The 18,649-nt window shown below is 44.3% G+C and overlaps 1 protein-coding gene, 1 long non-coding RNA gene and 1 pseudogene across 2 annotated transcripts in view; 2 read left to right on the forward strand and 1 right to left on the reverse strand.

Annotated features, from left to right (window-relative positions):
- LOC145541703 (uncharacterized) overlaps nt 1-18,649 on the forward strand; it is a 109,059-nt gene that overhangs the window by 66,154 nt on the left and 24,256 nt on the right. The window lies entirely within an intron of this gene.
- On the reverse strand, nt 292-8,825 carry LOC145541698 (polyunsaturated fatty acid (12S)/(13S)-lipoxygenase, epidermal-type-like). The gene is given in 16 exon segments (XM_081578870.1): nt 292-471; nt 564-731; nt 839-937; nt 1,497-1,647; nt 1,769-1,938; nt 2,388-2,474; nt 5,361-5,570; nt 5,666-5,809; nt 6,632-6,696; nt 6,699-6,785; nt 6,919-7,031; nt 7,545-7,667; nt 7,752-7,833; nt 8,022-8,081; nt 8,084-8,222; nt 8,691-8,825. Coding segments are annotated over 16 exon segments (2,013 nt in total).
- On the forward strand, nt 11,524-12,279 carry LOC145541699 (small ribosomal subunit protein eS1 pseudogene; annotated as a pseudogene).

Here is an 18,649-nt window from a genome sequence, read left to right on the forward strand (position 1 = left end):
TTCATTTATATACAAACTAGATTCTTTGAGAAAGAGGATACGGGGATAAAGGACAAAGAAGTGTAGGGCTAGGTGGACATTAAGGTAGGGCAGCTATGGGTAGGGATGGGATCCAAAATTCAGTGGGAACCATTAATTATGTATTCCCTAGAGTTGGGTGATGCAGCATCCCTGAGCACTCACCACACAGCTTAGGGGACAATCTGTTCACTAGAGGCTGTGGCCAAGGAGGGTGGGGTACTCAAAGGGTACTTAGGCAGGGCAGAGTTTGGGAATGATGTATGGAAGGCATCAGATGGTCACACTGTTGTCTACCATGCTGGGTCGAAGATACTCATAGAGCATATCCAGGCCTGCATTCCGGACCTCAATCTCCTTGCCCAGGGCAGCCAACTCCTCCTGGAATTGCTTCAGCACAGCTTGAGGCCCAGGGTCGGAGAAATAGTTTTCTTTGTGCTGCCCCAAAGCCACCTGACAGGGGAGAACAAAAAGGCTCAGCCCGTGGACCCCTCAGCCAAGAACACTGCTCCTTCTTCCCTAGGGTGTAGGCATCCATCTCTAACCATGACAGGCTGGCGTCGGCCAAGGAATTTTATGAAGGTCTTCTGTGTTTGGGCCTGGTGCAGACTGGGCAGCGAGTCTACTATATCCTTCTCTGTCACATCCTTGGAGATGGGCGGAGGCTTCTGCATGGTGCATGGACCGTTCGGGATCCAGGAGTACCAGTCCAGCTGCAGGTAGGAGAGCCTCTCAGAAACCCAGGCTGATGATCCAGGCATTTGGTCCCCTATCTTCTACCTCCCAGGAGCCCCAGGGGGTGAGGATCACAACAGGTTACCTGGCCCTGGTGGGTGGAAGCATGCTGACCAGTGCACGTGAAGACGCACATGGTGATGAAGTGGCAGAGCTGAGCTTGGGACTCTAAGGAGATGGGGAACTTGTGTGAGGTAAGAATTAGAGACTTTGAGACCAGGACAGGAGACAGTTGATCTCAGGCAGTGAAAGATATCTGGGGATACAGAAAAGAATTCCTGTGTGTGGTTGTGCCTCTAGTACACACAGTGTTTATTCACATGTTTATGGGCTTGGATGAACATTGGCATTAGGGAGAGAAGGTAGGAAAAGGTGAGAGGAAATAACTAAGGGAAATGTATTTGGTTCCAGAGGAAATTCTTAGCAAGTTGCATAAGGATGGGGAATGCTGTTTGAGAGGGTGAGAAAGGAAAGGGGCTGGGGAATCAGGAGTGATTAGAATTAGAATTTCTGGAGGAAGCTCTGAGTCTTGAGGTAGGGTGTCTTAATTTTTTTTTAGGCTTTAAACTTTTTTTTTTTTTGCACTGAGGTATAGCCAGTTAACAAACTTGTAAGTTTCAGGTGAACAGCAAAGGGATTCAGGGGTACATATCCATGTATCCATTTCCCCCCAAACTCCCCTAGGGTGACTTACAGTATTGTGAAAAGGTGTGAATTGTTGACAGCTGGGTGTGAGTTGACACAGGGTCAGTGGGGCAGGATCGGCCTTACCCCCAGTCCTGGGCCCCCTGCAGTCCAGTCTCAGTGATCTCTCTACACCAGGCCTGCAGTTCTGGATCATCCGTCACAGCTCCATCACTCTTGTAGAAAAGACTAACCATCTTCTCTACATACCTGCTCCCCAGGGAACAAGACACTGGGTCTCAGATGGCCAGCCTAGGACCTTCTGGATCTGCATTCCCCCTTGTTCTCACCAGAGGGCCCACTGGGTCTTCCCTGTTGGTGTTGCTTTCACCGGCTGATAACTCCCCAGAGCCTGAGCGCATCTTGGCCATAGAGAGAAGACTTCATACCCAGGAGCCCACCGTCTGCCAGGTCATCAGGAGGGCAGAAGGAGTGATAGGTCAGACCAGCTGTGGCTCTTTGGAGAATGTCTACATGGCCGCCACTCCCAGTGCTCACCACCTGAGGGCAACCCACAGCAGATAAATTAGTGTTTGCCATGTCAGCTGAGGGCTTCCCTGGTGGCTCAGATGGTAAAGAATCCGCCTGCAATGTGGGAGACCTGGGTTCGACCCCTGGGTTGGGAAGATCCCCTGGAGAAGAGCATGGCAACCCTCTTCAGTATTCTTGCCTGGAGAATTCCATGGACAGAGGAGCCTGGAGGGCTACAGTCCATGGGGTTGCAAAGAGGACATGACTGAGCGACTAAGCACACAGCACATGTCAGCCAAGGGGGATGGCAGTCAGGGTCCGGAGATTCAAACTCAGTGGCCCTACTCAGGCCCCTTATGAAGGAAGCTACTCAGTTGTGAGGCAGATCAGGGGGAGGACACACAGCTTCAGGGAGGAATGGGAAAGTGAATTCCTTCATCCTTGTACCCTCCTCCCCCTTTACCCATCCCTCTCCATACCAGATCAAAAATTCCCCATTCAGAGACAAGATTACTCCGGGCCAGCACGTTAATCTCCATGGTGTAGCGAAAGTGTGGAATCAGGAGCTGATTATGGAAGAAAGAATTGGGACACAGTCCAATAAGAGGGGTCCCAGGACCCATGAGTGGAAAGGAGATTAAAGGACCAGAGAGAGGAAATAAACAGGGGAGAGGATGGATCTTCATGAAAAGAAGAGAGTGCCTGTTGGATTGTATTGGGTCAGGTTAAGATTTGGGAGAAGCAAGATGAGGAACTGTCTTCTTGGGGACACCCAAGGTCAAAGGTTTTAGGAGTTCACTTATTTGCACAGTTTCATGTAATATATAAGAATTTTAGGAGTCCTTTGTCTCACATCACAAAAACTAGAAAGTTTCCTACATGTGAAATTCTATCTTACACCTGTGTCTTATTCCTATCAGTAAAGTATCTCTACTGCCTTCCAACGCAAACTCCTTACATCCTCTTTGCCTTCCCTAGGGATGTCACTCCTGCTCGTTCTCTCTCTCTCCTCTCTCTCTCACTTAGTATTTGATACTCTAAAGAAAAAAAACCTTTGGCTTAAACTTAAACCACTCTCTAGCAGCATCCTCATTGCTTGCTTCTCCTTTCATAGCAAGTCTTCTTTTTTAAAAAACTTTCTATCTCATATTGGAGTATAGTTGATTAATAAAGTACTAGTTTCAGGTGTACAGCAAAGTGATTCAGTTGTATATATACATGTATCTATTCTTTTTCAAATTCTTTTCCCATTTAGGTTGTTACATAATAATGAACAGAGTTCCCTATGCTATACAGTAGGTCCTTGTTGACTGTCCATCTTTTTTTGTTGTTTGTTTTGTTTTAAATTAATTAATTTATTTTAATTGGAGGCTAATTACTTTACAGTATTGTGGTGGTTTTTGCCATACATCGACATGAATCAGCCACAGGGTACATGTGTCCCCCATCCTGAACCCCTCTCCCACCTCCCTCCCCACCCCATCCCTCTGGGTTGTCCCACAGCACCAGCTTTGAGTGCCCTGCTTCATGCATAGTACTTGCATTGGTCATCTATTTTACATATGGTAATATACATGTCTCAATGCTATTTTCTCAAATCGTCCCACGCTCACCTTTTACCACATAGTCCGAAAGTCAGTTCTTTACATCTGTGTCTCTTTTGCTGTCTTGCATACAGGGTCGTCATTACCGTCTTTCTAAATTCCATATATATGCATTAATAATATACTGTATTGGTGTTTCTCTTTCTGACTTACTTCACTCTGTATAATAAGCTCCAGTTTCATCCACCTCATTAGAACTGACTCAAATGAGTTCTTTTTTATAGCCTAGTAATATTCCATTGTGTATATGTACCACAACTTCCTTATCCATTCATCTGCCAATGGACATCTTTAATATAGCAGTGTGTACATGTCAATCCCAAACTCCCTAACTATTCCTCCCCACTCCCCCACCCTGGTAACCGTAAGTTCGTTCTGTCAGTCTGTAAGTCTGTTTCTCATCGCAAGTCTTAAAGGAGTCACCTAGGATTGTCTCTGCTTCCTCACATGATATTTTTCTGCTCAGCCCACACTGATCAGGCTTCTGCCACCTCCACTGCTCTGAGATAGGATTAACCAGTGGATTAACCAATGACTTCCATATCAACAAATCAAATGTCGCTTCTCTGTTTGTAACTATGTGTGCTTCTCAGCAGCATTGGGCACAGTCACACCTCTCTCTTGAAACATTTTTTCCTTTTGGCTGCCCTGGTATCACACTTGTTTCCCTCTTTCCTCAGTAGATAGCTCTCCTCTTGCTCCTTTTCTTACTTCATTCCCTCCTTTCAATTTATAAGGGTTGTGACACCCTAGAGTTATATCTGGGCCAAATTCTCTGCTGTAGCTATAAACCCTGGACACCTTAATCTAGTCTTCAGAATGACTTTAGATATGTCTGTTTTCTGATAACTCAAAATCTATACCTTCAGCCACACTCGCCTTCTAAGATGGCCCACACTCTGTCTGTAGAGTGTTTCTCTCAAAATAAATCCACTTCTTACCTAAAAAAAAAAAAAAGAAAGAAAGAAATCTACACCTTTAACCCTGACCTGTTCCAAGAACTCCAGGCTCATATATCTAACTGCCCTCCTGACTTTTTCTTTTCTTTACTTCTTTTTTTTTTTTTTTTTTTTTTGCCGCACCACATGACTTGTGGGATTTCAGTTTCCCAACCAAGGAATGAACTCAGGCCTTGGCAGTACAAGCTCGAATCCTAACCACTAGGCCACCAGGGAACTCCCTTTCCTGACATTTCAAGCAGAGCTCTTGATTCTTCTCCCCACCAAGTGACAGGGCTTTCCCCCTCATCTTCTCCCACCTCCCTTTCCTCCTAGCCAGCACTTCGATCACTCACACCTTACTCTCCAGTCATACCTGATATCAGTCATCATCCATGTACCTCCACAGATCTCTCTGACTGGAATGTCCCACCCCTTACTATCCAACCGACAACATCCTCAGCCCAAATTTCAATTTCTTTGTAAAACCCATTCTCACTCTTTCTTTAATCCTAGGCATTTCCATAGCACTGTGTGTGTGTGTGTGTGTGTGTGTGTGTGTGTGTATGTGTAAACTGAGATTGCTACTAACCTAACATGCCACAAGGTCATGTGTAAACATCTCCAGAGTCTAGGAGTGTGAAATCTGAAGGGCAGTCAGATGTAGAATTAAGAGATGCTGAAAGGTGGTGCTAGTGGTAAAGAACCTGCCTGCCAATGCAGGAGGCATAAGAGATACGAGTTCTATCCCTTGGTTGGGAAGATCCCCTGGAGGAGGAAATGGCAACCCACTCCGTATTCTTGCCTGGAGAATCCCCTGGACAGAGGAGCCTGGCGGGCTACAGTCCATAGGGTCTCACAGAGGTGGACACGACTGAAGCGACTTAGCATGCACGCATGCATAAAATACCTTGTAGATAGGATGCAGGCTGGGCAGGCTCCTCATGGTGGCCACAGAAATAACCTCGGCTATCATCTGGCCCCTCAGGAGGTGTGACTGTAGCTGGTGCAGCTGGAAATCAGAGCTCCGGACCCAGGTCTTGGCAAGGAGCCAGGCCATGGAGGGATCCGAAGGCAGGAACAACACAGGTGGGGGGCATCTATTCCGAGGTGGCTGGAGCTAGAGCAGGAGAGAGAGTTGGGGGTTAAGGACCTAGGTGTCCAAGTCCGTAAGGAAGATCAATGACTGGGGGCAGGACACCTGGGTGCTCTCACCTGGATGACCATAGGTAAGAGTCTTCCATCGGGCTGGAGCTTCAGCGTGACCAGAGGGGCTGCTACATACTGTTGCTTAAAAATGATGACATTAGGCTTGACCCCATCCAGCAGGGAGAAGTCAGCTTCAAACAGAGATCCAGTCTAGGGGGTGGGGAGCAGGGATAGGTAAAGGGGTTGAGGTTAGTTCTGGACCTGACCTGCGCTTCTCTCATTGGTCAGGCTGATTCCTTTCCCTATCCATCAAGTCTTTTACTTAAATGCCAATCACTTCTCCCATAACCAAAGCCCTAAATGCAGAGTTTCCGTGTCCAGTATCTTTTTCATCAGAGTTGGAGCTCTCTGATGTGAACTTTGTGGTTTTTCTTATACCCCCTTCCCCCACAACAAAACTCTTCCCTTATCGCCCTCCTTCAGGCTTTAGCCAAATGTGGCACATTTCTTTGATCTGAATTCCCCTCCCAAAAAACATAGCCCCAGCTGTCTCCAGGGCTTTGTTTAGTCTCTCTTGCTATTTCCCTCCAAAAGCTTGGGCTCTTCCCTAAGGCTGAGAAATAACTAATGAAGAAAGAAGAGATGAAAGTGGAGATGGAAGAGGAGTAATAGCAGAAGGAGATAACAGAAGGAGTTGGTGTAGATCAGTGGTTCTCAACCCAAGATGTTACCCCCTAGAAGATGTTTGGCAAAGCCTGAAGACAACTGGGGGGTGCTACTGGCAGCTAGTGGGTTGTAGCCAGAGATGCCACTAAGCATTCTACAATGCACAGGACAGCCTCCCACAACAGAGAGTTATCTGACCCAAAAATATCAGTGCCAAAGTTGAGAAACCCTGAAGTATAGATGGAGGAGGGTGTAGATTAAACAGGTGCTGATGGAGGAAATGAGGGAAGGGGGAAGAGAAGAATGAGGCAAAGAGGAGACCAGAATGATAGCTGGGGTGGTGGATGAACAGATGAAGCACAGCACCTGGAGTTCTTTCTCCAGCTGTGTCTTCAAGTCTTCCATTTCCGGAGGCAGCACCAACCGAGACTCGTGGAACGTCTCAGGAGCACGGGGTTTGCCCCATTGAGGAACTGGTACCCAAATAGGGCATCATCCTTCCAGGAATTGCGGACTCGCTCTAGGGACATCAGGTGGGAGGATGCTGTAAGCTCCGAGCTCCTGATGTCACTGCCCTATTACTCTCCATCCCTCTCCCCTCTCCTTTCAGATCCCTGAGTTAGAAATATGTGAGTAGATCTGGGGAGGTTAACATAACTGATCAGCCAGAGGAGTTTTTCCTCGTGGGAATACTTTATTGAAGTCTTCCAGTCTTCTTACAGAATTTGTGAGATCTAATGTCCCCTTTAAGGCCAAGTCCTTCAACCTGTGGAGAGAAGGCCAGTGCAAGAAGTTCAGGAAAGAATCCCACCTTGCATCCTGGGATGAAGATGTCAGCCTTAACTTGGCACTCGAGAGTTGGACCACAAAGAAGGCTGAGTGCCGAAGAACTGATGCTCTCGAATTGTGGTGCTGGGGAAGACTCGAGGGTCCCTTGGACATCAAGGAGATCAAACCAGTCAATCTTAAAGGAAATCAACCCTGAATATTCATTGGAAGGACTGATGCTGAAGCTGAAGCTCCAGTACTTTGGCCACCTGATACAAAGAGCTGACTCATTGGAAAAGACCCTGATGCTGGGAAGGATTAGGGGCAGGAGGAGAAGAGGGTGACAGAGGATGAGATGGTTGGATGGCATCATTGACTCAATGGACAAAAGTTTGAGCAAACTCGGGGAGTTAATCAAGGATAGGGACGCCTCATGTGCTACATACAGTCCATGGGGTGGCAAAGAGTTGGACATGACTTAGCAACTGAACAGCAGCAACCTGGCACTCACGCTTTTGCCAGAGAGAGACTGAAGTCTAAATCCTTATCTTCAAGAAATCTCTCGTTTCTGGAAAGATCCCATTGCGTATTCCCTGCTATAGGCAGGATTAATCCCTCTTTCCAGAAACCCCATCTGGAGGAAGAAGATGGAATCAGTGTAAGTAGGGTGGTGGGTTTCTTGGGATCTGTTAGGGATCAAAGGCTTCCTGGGGCTCACCGGTACACCTTCCTTCTTTCCTCAAGCTCTTGCTCCCGATGTTTCTTAAACTGGTTCTGGGGATCATCCCTCGCGGTCCGGGCTGGGGAAGGGGTCGCAACAGAACAGGGTCTCGGTTAACAAGGCTTCGTGCTCGGACCCCTTCCACAACCGAGCTGCTCAGCCCCATCCTTTCCCTTCTCCCTTTCCCTCCATCTCTCTCTCCTTTCCCTCTTACATCAGAGCATCCAGCCCACCAGGTGCCGCCCCCTGTTTTCCCACTGCCCTCACCGGTGCCCTCGGGCAGGCAGATGATCTCGTTGCCCTGCACCCAGCGGTAGCAGGGAAAAAGGCCTCGCCTTGGGTGCCGGGACCCTGGACCGCGATCCACTTGCAGAACCAGTCGAAACCCACCAGGCTTTTGTGCTTGCGCAGCTTCACCACCAGGAGGCGCCCCAGGTATAGGGAGACTTCGACCTCGAGCTGCACCTCCTGCAGCACAGGACCGCGCTCAGACGCAGGGTGCAGGGTTCTCGGAGAGAGCGAGTCAGAGAACCCTCCCAGAAGCCGGGCTTCTCTTTCTCCTCCGACCGCTCCCCGGAAGAGACCTGAATCCGGGTTGGAGGCGAGGAAAAACAAGCCACTCCGAGGGGGCTCAGCCCGGCAGGCGTCTCCTTCTCTCTGCCCCTCCACCCTGGCAATGAAGTGCAGCGCTTCTCTCCCAGACCTCTCGCCTTCTCTTTTGCTACCTGGCACCCCACCTCCTTGCGTATTCCCTGCTATAGGCAGGATTAATCCCTCTTTCCAGAAACCCCATCTAGAGGAAGAAGATGGAATCAGTGTAAGTAAGTGTGCCTGACCTCCTTCCCCAGATGCCCAGGAGTCCCTCGCTGCCGAGGCCCCAGCGCCCGCCACGTGCGCCCCTCCGCGACCGCCGCAGTCCCCACTTTCTCCACTAACCCTGGTCCGTATCGGCCGCAGTATCTTCCCCAGGTCCTTTTCCCCGTGCTCGCCCACCAGCCACAGCTGCACCAGGTTGCTGGAGCCTGCCAAGAGCGAGTCTCCGGTGGCGAAGCGAATCCTGTACTTGCCCATCTTGCCCGGACTTGGACCTGGGGTGGGGGACCTGAAAGAAAATAAGCTATTTATAGGAATCTGAGGCCCAGCCCCCGAGGAAACCAGACCAGTGTCTCTGTTGTGTCTGGTTTCAGGGTCCCCACCTAACACCCACTGGTTCGTCTCGCCCTCAGATGCGCTGGTCCCTGTCTCGTCGGCTGCCCTGTGTCCGCAGGGTTTCTCACGGAAGCTCAGGCAGGGGAGCAAAGAGCAAAACTCACCCACCCTTATGCACTTGGCAAGCACTCCCTGATGCTAATTCCACTCCCAACTAGGAGTTGAACACACACACCCGCCTGCGTATGATGACAGCTAAACAGTAGCCTGTCATGCGCACCCAATTTTGGTGAATAAATAAGATAGTAACAGGCAAGAGAGATAAGGGAGGTGGGATCATTTGAAGTGTGGGGGTGTTTTCAGTGAAGAGTGAGTTAACCATCTTGGCATTTTGTCAAGGGTGAGGATGAGATAATGCCAGGCAGGTGAAACAGAGGAGTTTGTTGTCCAGACTCCTCAGCCAAGCGGAGAGAGTTTGGAATTCCCCTTCAAGTCCAGTCCTGAAGCTTCCATTGGACTTCCCCTGAAATGGGCTCCTTGGGGCCAGCACCGTAGATCGAGCACCTGTCATGTACCCCGTAAGCACACTCCCTTTGCAGCCAGTTTTCCACACCCCCACCTCCAAATCTTTGCTCTCCGAAGCCTCTTTAGGGACCACTGCTGTCCCAGGCACAAATCCCTTCCAGATTCCTTCTTTGGATGTTCATTTCTACCCACCCGTCTAAGGCACTCCATCTCTCCAGTCCACTTGCCTCTTCCCTGGATGTCCTGTTCCATTGTGAACAAAAAGGTTTTGAATCCACTTTTTGCTTAAACCCTGCTTCCATCTCCTCTGCTGCAATAGTTAATCAGAATAGTTGGATCAAGTGAGAATCAAAAAGTATACAGACATATGTAAACATTTTAAAGTGAAATCATAAATGTATAGCTACTGGTGAGCTTCCCTCATAACTCAGTTGGTAAGGAATCTGCCTGCACTGCAGGAGACCCTGGTTTGATTCCTGGGTCGGGAAGATCCCCTGGAGAAGGGATGGGCTACCCACTCCAGTATCCTTGGGCTTCTCTTATGGCTCAGCTGGTAAAGAATCTGCTTGCAATGTGGGAGACCTGGGTTCAATCCCTGGGTTGGGAAGATCCCCTGGAGAAGGGATGGGTTACCCACTCCAGTATCCTTGGGCTTCTCTTATGGCTCAGCTGGTAAAGAATCTGCCTGCAATGTGGGAGACCTGGGTTCAATCCCTGGGTTGGGAAGATACCCTGGAGAAGGGAAAGGCTACCCACTCCAGTATTCTGTCCTGGAGACTACAGTCCTTAGGGTCACAATGAGTCGGGCACGACTGAGCAACTTTCCCTTTCATAGCTAGCTACTGGTCAATGTTTTTATATAGGGCAGGGAGTTTTCGAGAGTAGGTCCAACATAAGAGATTATTTAAGTCTTTCTTAGGAAACCACACCCAAGTGAGTTGACATTTATTTTCTTTGATATTTGTATGGAAGTAGTTGATTTACAGTGTCATGCTAGTTTTAGATATACAACACAGTGATTCAGTTTATACATACATTATTCTTTTTCAGATTTTTTTCCCTTATAGGTCATTACAAATACTGAAAATATCTCCCTGTGCTGTACAGTAGGTCCTATTGTTTGTCTGTTTTATATATAATAGTGTGTATAGCAATATTCCATTCTTCTTATGGCCAAGTAATATTCCATTCTATATATACCACGTTTTCTTTATTCATTCATTTGCACTTAGGTTGCTTCCATGTCTTGGCTATTATAAATAGGTGCACATATCTTTTTGAATTAAAGTTTTCATCTTTTCCAGACATAAGCCCAGGAGTGGGATTGCTGGATTGCATGGTAGCTCTATTTGTAGTTTTTTAAGGAATCTCCCTACTGTTTTCCATAGTGGCTGCACTAATTTACATTCCCACCAAGAGTGTGGGGAGGGTTTCCTTTTCTCCACAGCTTCTCCAGCACTTATTATTTATGGACTTTTTGATGATGGCCATTCTGACCAATGTAAGATGATACCTCATTATGGTTTTGATTTGCATTTCTCTAATAATTAGTGATTTTAATATCATTTTGTGTGCTTCTTGGTCACCTGTATGTCTTTTTTGAAGAAATATTTTATTTCAGTCTTGTACCCATTTATTATTGGATTGTTTGAATTTTTTTGATGCTGAGTTGTATGAGCTGTTTGTGTATTTTGGAAATTAGCCCCTTGTTGGTTGCAGCATTCGCAAATATTTTCTCCCAGTCAGTAGGTTGTCTCTTTGTTTTGTTGATGGTTTCCTTTACTGTGCAGAAGCTTTCATGTTTGATTAGGTCTCATTTGTTTATTTTTTTATTGCAAAATCTTTTATGCAAATATACTACAACTAACATATCTCTTTCATTGTTGATTGGCATTTGGGTAGTTTCCAGTTTGGAGATATTGTGAATAGTACTGCTATAAACATTCTAGTGAATTTTAGCAAACATATATACATACATCTATTGGCTATATAATTAGGAGTGGAATTACTGGGTCATGGGGTATGTATATGTTCATTCTTAGTAAATACTGCCAAATAGTTTTCTAGAGTAGTTGTACCCTCTCTGAGCGGCACCATGGCGGTCAGCAAGAACAAGCGCCTTACGAAAGGAGGCAAAAAGGGAGCCAAGTAGAAAGTGGTTGACCCATTTTCTAAAAAAGATTGGTATGGTGTGAAAGCACCAGCTATGTTCAATATAAGGAATATTGGAAAAACATTGGTCACGAGAACTCAAGGAACCAAAACCACGTCTGATGGCCTCAAAGATTGTGTTTTTGAAGTGAGTCTTGCTGATCTGCAGAATGATGAAGTAGCATTTAGAAAATTCAAGCTAATTACTGAGGATGTTCAGGGCAAAAACTGCCTGACTAATTTTCATGGTATGGATCTTACCCCTGACAAAATGTGCTCCATGGTCAAAAAATGGCAGACCATGATTGAAGCTCACGTTGATGTCAAGACTACCGATGGTTACTCGCTCCGTCTGTTCTGTGTGGGTTTTACTAAAAAGTGCAACAATCAGATTTGGAAGACCTTTTATGCCCATCACCAGCAGGTGCGCCAGATCCGCAAGAAGATGATGGAAATCATGACCCGAGAGGTGCAGACAAATGACTTGAAAGAAGTGGTCAATAAATTGATTCCAGATAGCACTGGAAAAGACATAGAAAAGGCTTGCCAATCCATTTATCTGTTCCATGATGTCTTTGTTAGAAAAGTAAAAATGCTGAAGAAGCCCAAATTTAAATTGGGAAAACTCATGGAGCTACATGGTGAAGGTAGTAGTTCTGGAAAAGCTACTGGGGACGAGACAGGTGCTAAAGTTGAATGAGCTGATGGATATGAGCCACCAGTCCAAGAATCGGTTTAAAATGCAGGCTCTTAATGGTGACAAATAAAACATCTTATTTGTGGTAAAAATAAATAAATAAATAAAGTAGTTGTATCAGTTTATACTCCCACCATCAGTGCAGGAGGGTTCTGTCTGCTCTACCATCTCACTCCACTGCACTTGGTATTTTCCATGCAGGTATGTTCCCTCCTAAAGAGGACAGTGGATATTGGAGAGCAATTAGCAGTCTCTGCCTCAAATAGAGAAGGAAATGGCAACCCACTCTAGTATTCTTGCCTGGAGAATCCCATGGACAGAGGAGCTGGTGGGCTACAGTCCATGGAGTTGCAAAGAGTTGGACATAACTGAATCAACTTAGCACACATGCACGCCTCAAATAGAAACACCTTAATACAGAAATTTACTCTGGGACAACGACACCTTCACTTTCTCAAGTACTTTCCAGACAGTTTTCCATTTTAGATAGAGAAGTAGTTTTCCATTTTGTCCCATTTTTGGACAAAAACTGCTAGGGTTTTTGTCTAGGAAGTGAACACCTGGGTGCTGGGTATTCTGTGAATGGGGGTAGAAGAAATCAACCATTTTGAACACAATATTTAAATTAAAGTCTATTTTTAACCCTACTTCTCAGTTCCCTTTCAGCGTACTTTGTACCTGTAATGCATGACCCTATCTAAGGATCTAAAAGAAGGATCAGCTCATCCACAATACAAGCTTCTCACCTTTTCAAGTCTGCAGCTTCCTTTACCCCACTTCAGCATTCAACCCCGCATCTCCTTTCCATCTAAAAGTTGTTGGAATTTTCCATTCACTTCAGATCTTCCCCAGCCCTTTTCAGTATGGGTCCTTCCTTGTTCCTTTATAATCATTTTAATAGCATCGTGGGAAGAAAAGGAGAAAAAGAGCCCTCAGTTCTTCATAGCCAATCAGAAAATCTTTTTTTTGATTGAGTAAATAGTTTGCTAGGGTATGATCCTTGCTGATGGAAACTAAACACTTTCTGATGGGCCATAACTATCTATTGAAAGGGAAAGAAATAGAATGAGTACTTTTGTGCACAAAAAGAAGGAACTAAAGAAGATGGAATAGAAAATGTAGGAGGGGAGTTCCTCTTCTGACATGACACTGTGAGGAGCTCATGGATCCAATCTCTAGTGAAACTAGTGCAAATTATTTTTAAATAACAACCATTTAAAATTTCTGGAGGGCTACCCTGGTGGCTCAGTGGTGAAGCATCCACCTGCTAATGCTGGAGACATGGTTTTCATCCTTGATCTGGGAAATCTCACATGCCGTGGAGCAACTAAGCCCTTGTGCCACAGCTACTGAGCATGCTCTCTAGAGCCAGGGAGCCGCAACTACTGAGCCCACGCACCCCAGAGCCAGTGCTTCAGAAGCCACCGCAGTGAGAAACCAGTGCACCACAACTAAAGAGTAGCCCCGACTCGCTGCAACCAGAGAAAGGCCCATGCAGCAACGAAGACCCAGCACAGCCAAAAATAAATAAATAAATTTTAAAAAGAGATAAAAACTACTATGTATAAAATAAATAAGCTACAAGGATATATTGTACAGCACAGGGACTAGAGCCAAAATAGCTGTTCAGTTCAGTCCAGTCGCTCAGTCGTGTCTGACTCTGCAACTCCATGAACCGCAGCACGCCAGGCCTCCCTGTCCATCACCAACTCCCGGAGTTTACTCAAACTCATGTCCATTGAGTCAGTGATGCCATCCAACCATCTCATCCTCTGTCATCCCCTTCTCCTCCCACCTTCAATCCTTCCCAACATCAGGGTCTTTTCAAATGAGTTAGCTCTTCACATCAGGTGGCCAAATTATTGGAGTTTCAGCTTCAACATCAGTCCTGCTCTAAATGGAGTTATAATCTATAAACATTCTAAATCACTGTCTTGCACACATGAAAGTAATATAATATTGTAAACCAACTAACTATACCTCATTTTAAGAAGATAAATATTACATACTGATGAGAAAAATAAAATCTATATAAATTAACTGTGCAAAACAACTGTTATTATTAACAAAAATTTACTCAATATTCTTATCTCAAAATACATTCTTCCTACCTCTCCAAAGTGTTTGGATGAGTAAAGGGAAATTTTTGCTCATATGAATTTACATCAAGCCAACTATTAGTGATCATAAAAAGCCTTAAACACTTTTTACTGAGACTTTTAATTAAGACATAGAAGAACTTACTTTTAATCAGTAGAAGAAAAAATAAGTGAATCATATTTTAATCACTCTAAATTTTTAAATCAAGGCAAACCTTCTGGTAGCTTAAGTTGTTCTGTAAACTTTGGGTAGAAGGTGGCTCTACATAGTGTCCTGGAATTTTCCAAAATGTGAAATAAAAGTACAAAATGATATTTAAGTTTATGGAAGAATTGAGATATGTCTTTTTAAAAGGCTAAAATAAATGTAACTTTCTAAATTCCCTATACTTGCTTTATAGGTCAGATAAGTTACATTACACTATTATTGAAGAATATATAAAAGTGTATGTGTGTGTGTTAAGTTGCTTCAGTCATGTCCAACTCTTTGCAACCATATCGACTATAGCCCACCAGGCTCCTTTGTCCATGGGATTCTCCAGGCAAGAATATTGCAGTGGATTGCCATGCCCTCCTCTAGGGGATCTTCCCCATCCAGGGATTGAACTCGCATCTTTTACATCTCCTGCATTGGCAGGCAGGTTCTTTACCACTAGCTCCACCTGGGAAGCCCATATGAAAATATATATGTGTTCAGCTAAATTGGTTTTATTTAAATTAAAAAATGCAGATGACTCCCAAATGTGTGTCTAGCGTGGATCTTTTGCTGAGCTCCATACATTCATACACAACATCTCTATCTTGCATCAAACTCAAGTTTTCAAAAAATTACTCACCCCTCTCCCTCAGCCCCTTCACTCTCACTGTCACCAGACCCTCATGCTCATCTCTACTGATGTCTGGGGCAATGCCACTGCCCTCGACATTCATCCTGGGAATTTTCAATTGACTCTGACTCCTCTCTAACTCTCCTTAATCACCAAGCCACTTGATTTAGCCTGTTTTGTATTTCTCATGTCTATTTCTTGCCATTCCCCTCACCTCTTCCTTATTATAATCCCCTATTAGGAATAAAGAAATACTGTCATAATTGGTCCTCCCACTCCAGTATCTTTCTCTAGTCACTAAACCTCTGCCAAGTTGATCTTTCAAGTGAGCTGGTGTGATAATGACACTCCCATTCTCAGGAATCAACACTGGCTCCCTGATATCACTGCAACCTTAGAAAATCCCACTACAAACTAATTACCAATGAATCTTCCTATACCTCAGTTTTTTACTATAAAATGTAGTGCGTAGAGATTCTGGAAGATGGTATCAGCAGAGGCAGCAACAGATTTTGGATTTTCCTGAATGTTCACATAAAAACAGACAAACAGCTACATAGCAAAACCAAAAACCCATTGATTTTTTCCCCTTTTTTGGCTGTGCTGCATGATATGCAAGATCTTAGTTCCCTAGCCAAGGATTGAACCTGTGCCCCTTGCAGTGAAAGTGCTGACTCCCAACCATTGGACCGACAGGGAAGTCCCCAAAACCCATTGATTTTTACATTTATATTTTTATATTTACAAAAATTTGGGCAGCAAGTTGTCCCACAAATCTTGTAATACAAGTGAATTGGGACAAACCACTAAGAGCCACAAGAACTATGAGTTTTCAGCATCTCATCTGGCAAGAGAACACAGAAGGAAGCAACAGGAAACCTGGGAACAGGATAGATGGTAGCAGGCCAATTTGGGAACAGCATTTGAAACTAGAGAGGGATTTTTTTTTCCCCTACTCTAATAAAAGGTAGGTGCTCAGGCCTGTGATTAGACCTAAAGGAACTAGAACGGTCCACGAACTCTTGAAACTGACCAACTAAGGCCAGGACAAAGCTTCACACTGAGGAGAAACTCCTTGGACAAGTTCAACAAAGATGAAGGGAAGAAAAGATCCCGATAAAAGTAGGGAAGGGAAACAGGTCCAGGAAATCTCAACAATCAAGACACCATGGTTGTGAACATTACAAGAAAAAAAAAATAGAAGGAGATCTAGGAAGTTAGAAATGCTAGCTGAGCAGAGCCTCTTCCAGTAACACAGGAAAACTAAATTTACCTAGAAACAGCAATACAAAGGGAGTAAGGTAAAATGCATGCAAAGTTACTATAAGGAAAAGAGAGAATAAAGAACAAAACTATAAGAATACACACACAGATGTTTATAGCATCTTTATTTGTAATTACCAAAACTTTGAAGCAACCAAGTTGCCCTTCAGTAGGTGAGTGGGTAAATAAACTGTGGTACATACAGACAGTGGAATATTATTCAGCACTGAAGAGAAATGAGCTATCAAGCCATGAAAAGACATGGAGGAACCCCAAATACATATCACTAAGTGAAAGAAGCCAATCTTAAAAGGCTACATACCATGTGATTCCAGCTATATAGCATTTCAAAAAAGGCAAACCTGTGTAGACAGGTTATGATATAAAAATATCATAGTTGCCAGGGATTAGGAAAGAGGAAGGAATGAATAGGTGGATCACAGAGGGTTTTTAGGGCAGTGAGAAAACTCTGTATGAGACTATAATGATGGATACATGTCATTATCCAACTGTTCAAACCCACAGAATATAATGCCAAGTGTGAGCCCTAATGTAAACTCTGGGCTTTGGGTGACTTCGATGTTTCAGTGTAGGTTCCTCAGTTTTAACAAAGGTACCACTCTGGTGGGGGATGCTGATAATGGGTGAAGCTGTGCTTGTGTAGGGGTAAGGGTCTTTGGGAAATCTCTACTTTCCTCTCAGTGTTGCAGTGAACCTAAAACTACTCTTAAAAATTGTCTTTAAAAAGAAAGTACTAAAAAAATAAATAAAAAGAAAGTACAAAATAACATCATTACAGAAAATGAAAGCACACCAGAAAGACAATCAAAAACCAGAGCAAGGGCTCAGAACAAATATTAAAACTTATAATCAAGAAAATTTTCTTGAAATAAAAAACAAGAGCAAATACGATGCAACATATTATGAGTATAATATACACCTAAGAAAATCAACCTAGAATGACCAGCACTAAGACATGATTTGATAAAATCACTGACCTTTAAAGAAACAGAAAAAAAGATATTTGATGCATCTAGACAAAAGGGATATGACTTGTTAGGGAAATAGAATTAAATTGTCATCAGACCTTTTTAACAGCATAGTAATGTACTATGTCATTTTAGTTAAACTCAAATTTACCAGAACTGCTTTCCCTCTGTGGTTCTGGATGAGGGTTGATCAAGAGAGAAATTTGCATAAGATTTGGAAAGCTTAAGAGAAAGAGCAGCTATTTTGTTGTTGTTGTTTTCACACTTGGAGGGTTGGAGGAGGGCCCCAGGCACTGTGCCAACTCATGCACGTTGCTGCTTGTCTGCTGGCTCACCTTATTGACATGGGATACCACCTGGGACCACAGCTCCTTCAAATTCCCACCAGATCACTTCCTTCAGATCTTTAAGTCCTGGGCCAGAAGCATACAGAGCTCCATGGTGAATGCACTAAATTCTCTGTGGGTCTTCACACCATTGACCCTGACAGTAGAAAGAGACATATACAGGTTCCAGTTTGTCCTTACAAGTTCCAATTTGTCCTTTCTCTCTTCCACTTCACATCTGAATTTCCATCTGCTAGCTGAGCTGGCTTTAGTCTCTACGCTAGTCAGAGGCAGCAGACACGCATGGTCTTCTCCAACAGCTCCTTCAATTGTGTAAGGTCTAATCCCTGTATTAATCCCTAATTTTGTATCACTCACAGGATTCTGCTTCTCTGATTGAACGCTGACTGATACAACCGATGCTTTGTACCAAAAGAAAATGAAAAGATATATTTAAGTCGCTCATTGAAAGAAAATGTGAGTTAGGGATTTTAGATCTAACAAAATTGGTTTTCAAATATAAAAGGTCTAGACAGACTGTTATCAAAATGCAAGAAGTTGGAGAAAACTATTCCTGTGAGTCCTTCCTAAACTATCCGGTACTAGAAAATGACCTTGAGACAAAACTAAAACAAAATTGCTGGAGAATCAGAACTGGTGATAAGCATTGAACTGATTGTTTCTTGTAGAACAAAATAAGGATTAAAAGGAAGATATTATAGATTTTTAATTGAAGTAGAGTTGACTTACAATTATTCAAGTGTACAGCAAAGTGATCCGGTTACACACATCTCTACATACTTTTTCAGATTCTTTTAATTATTGCTGCAAGATATTATTGGGCTTCCCTGGTGGCTCAGTTGGTAAAG

The sequence above is a fragment of the Giraffa tippelskirchi genome, chromosome 3 (assembly GCF_054371585.1).
Source record: "Giraffa tippelskirchi isolate mGirTip1 chromosome 3, T2T-mGirTip1v1.2.pri, whole genome shotgun sequence".
Taxonomy (NCBI): domain Eukaryota; kingdom Metazoa; phylum Chordata; class Mammalia; order Artiodactyla; family Giraffidae; genus Giraffa; species Giraffa tippelskirchi.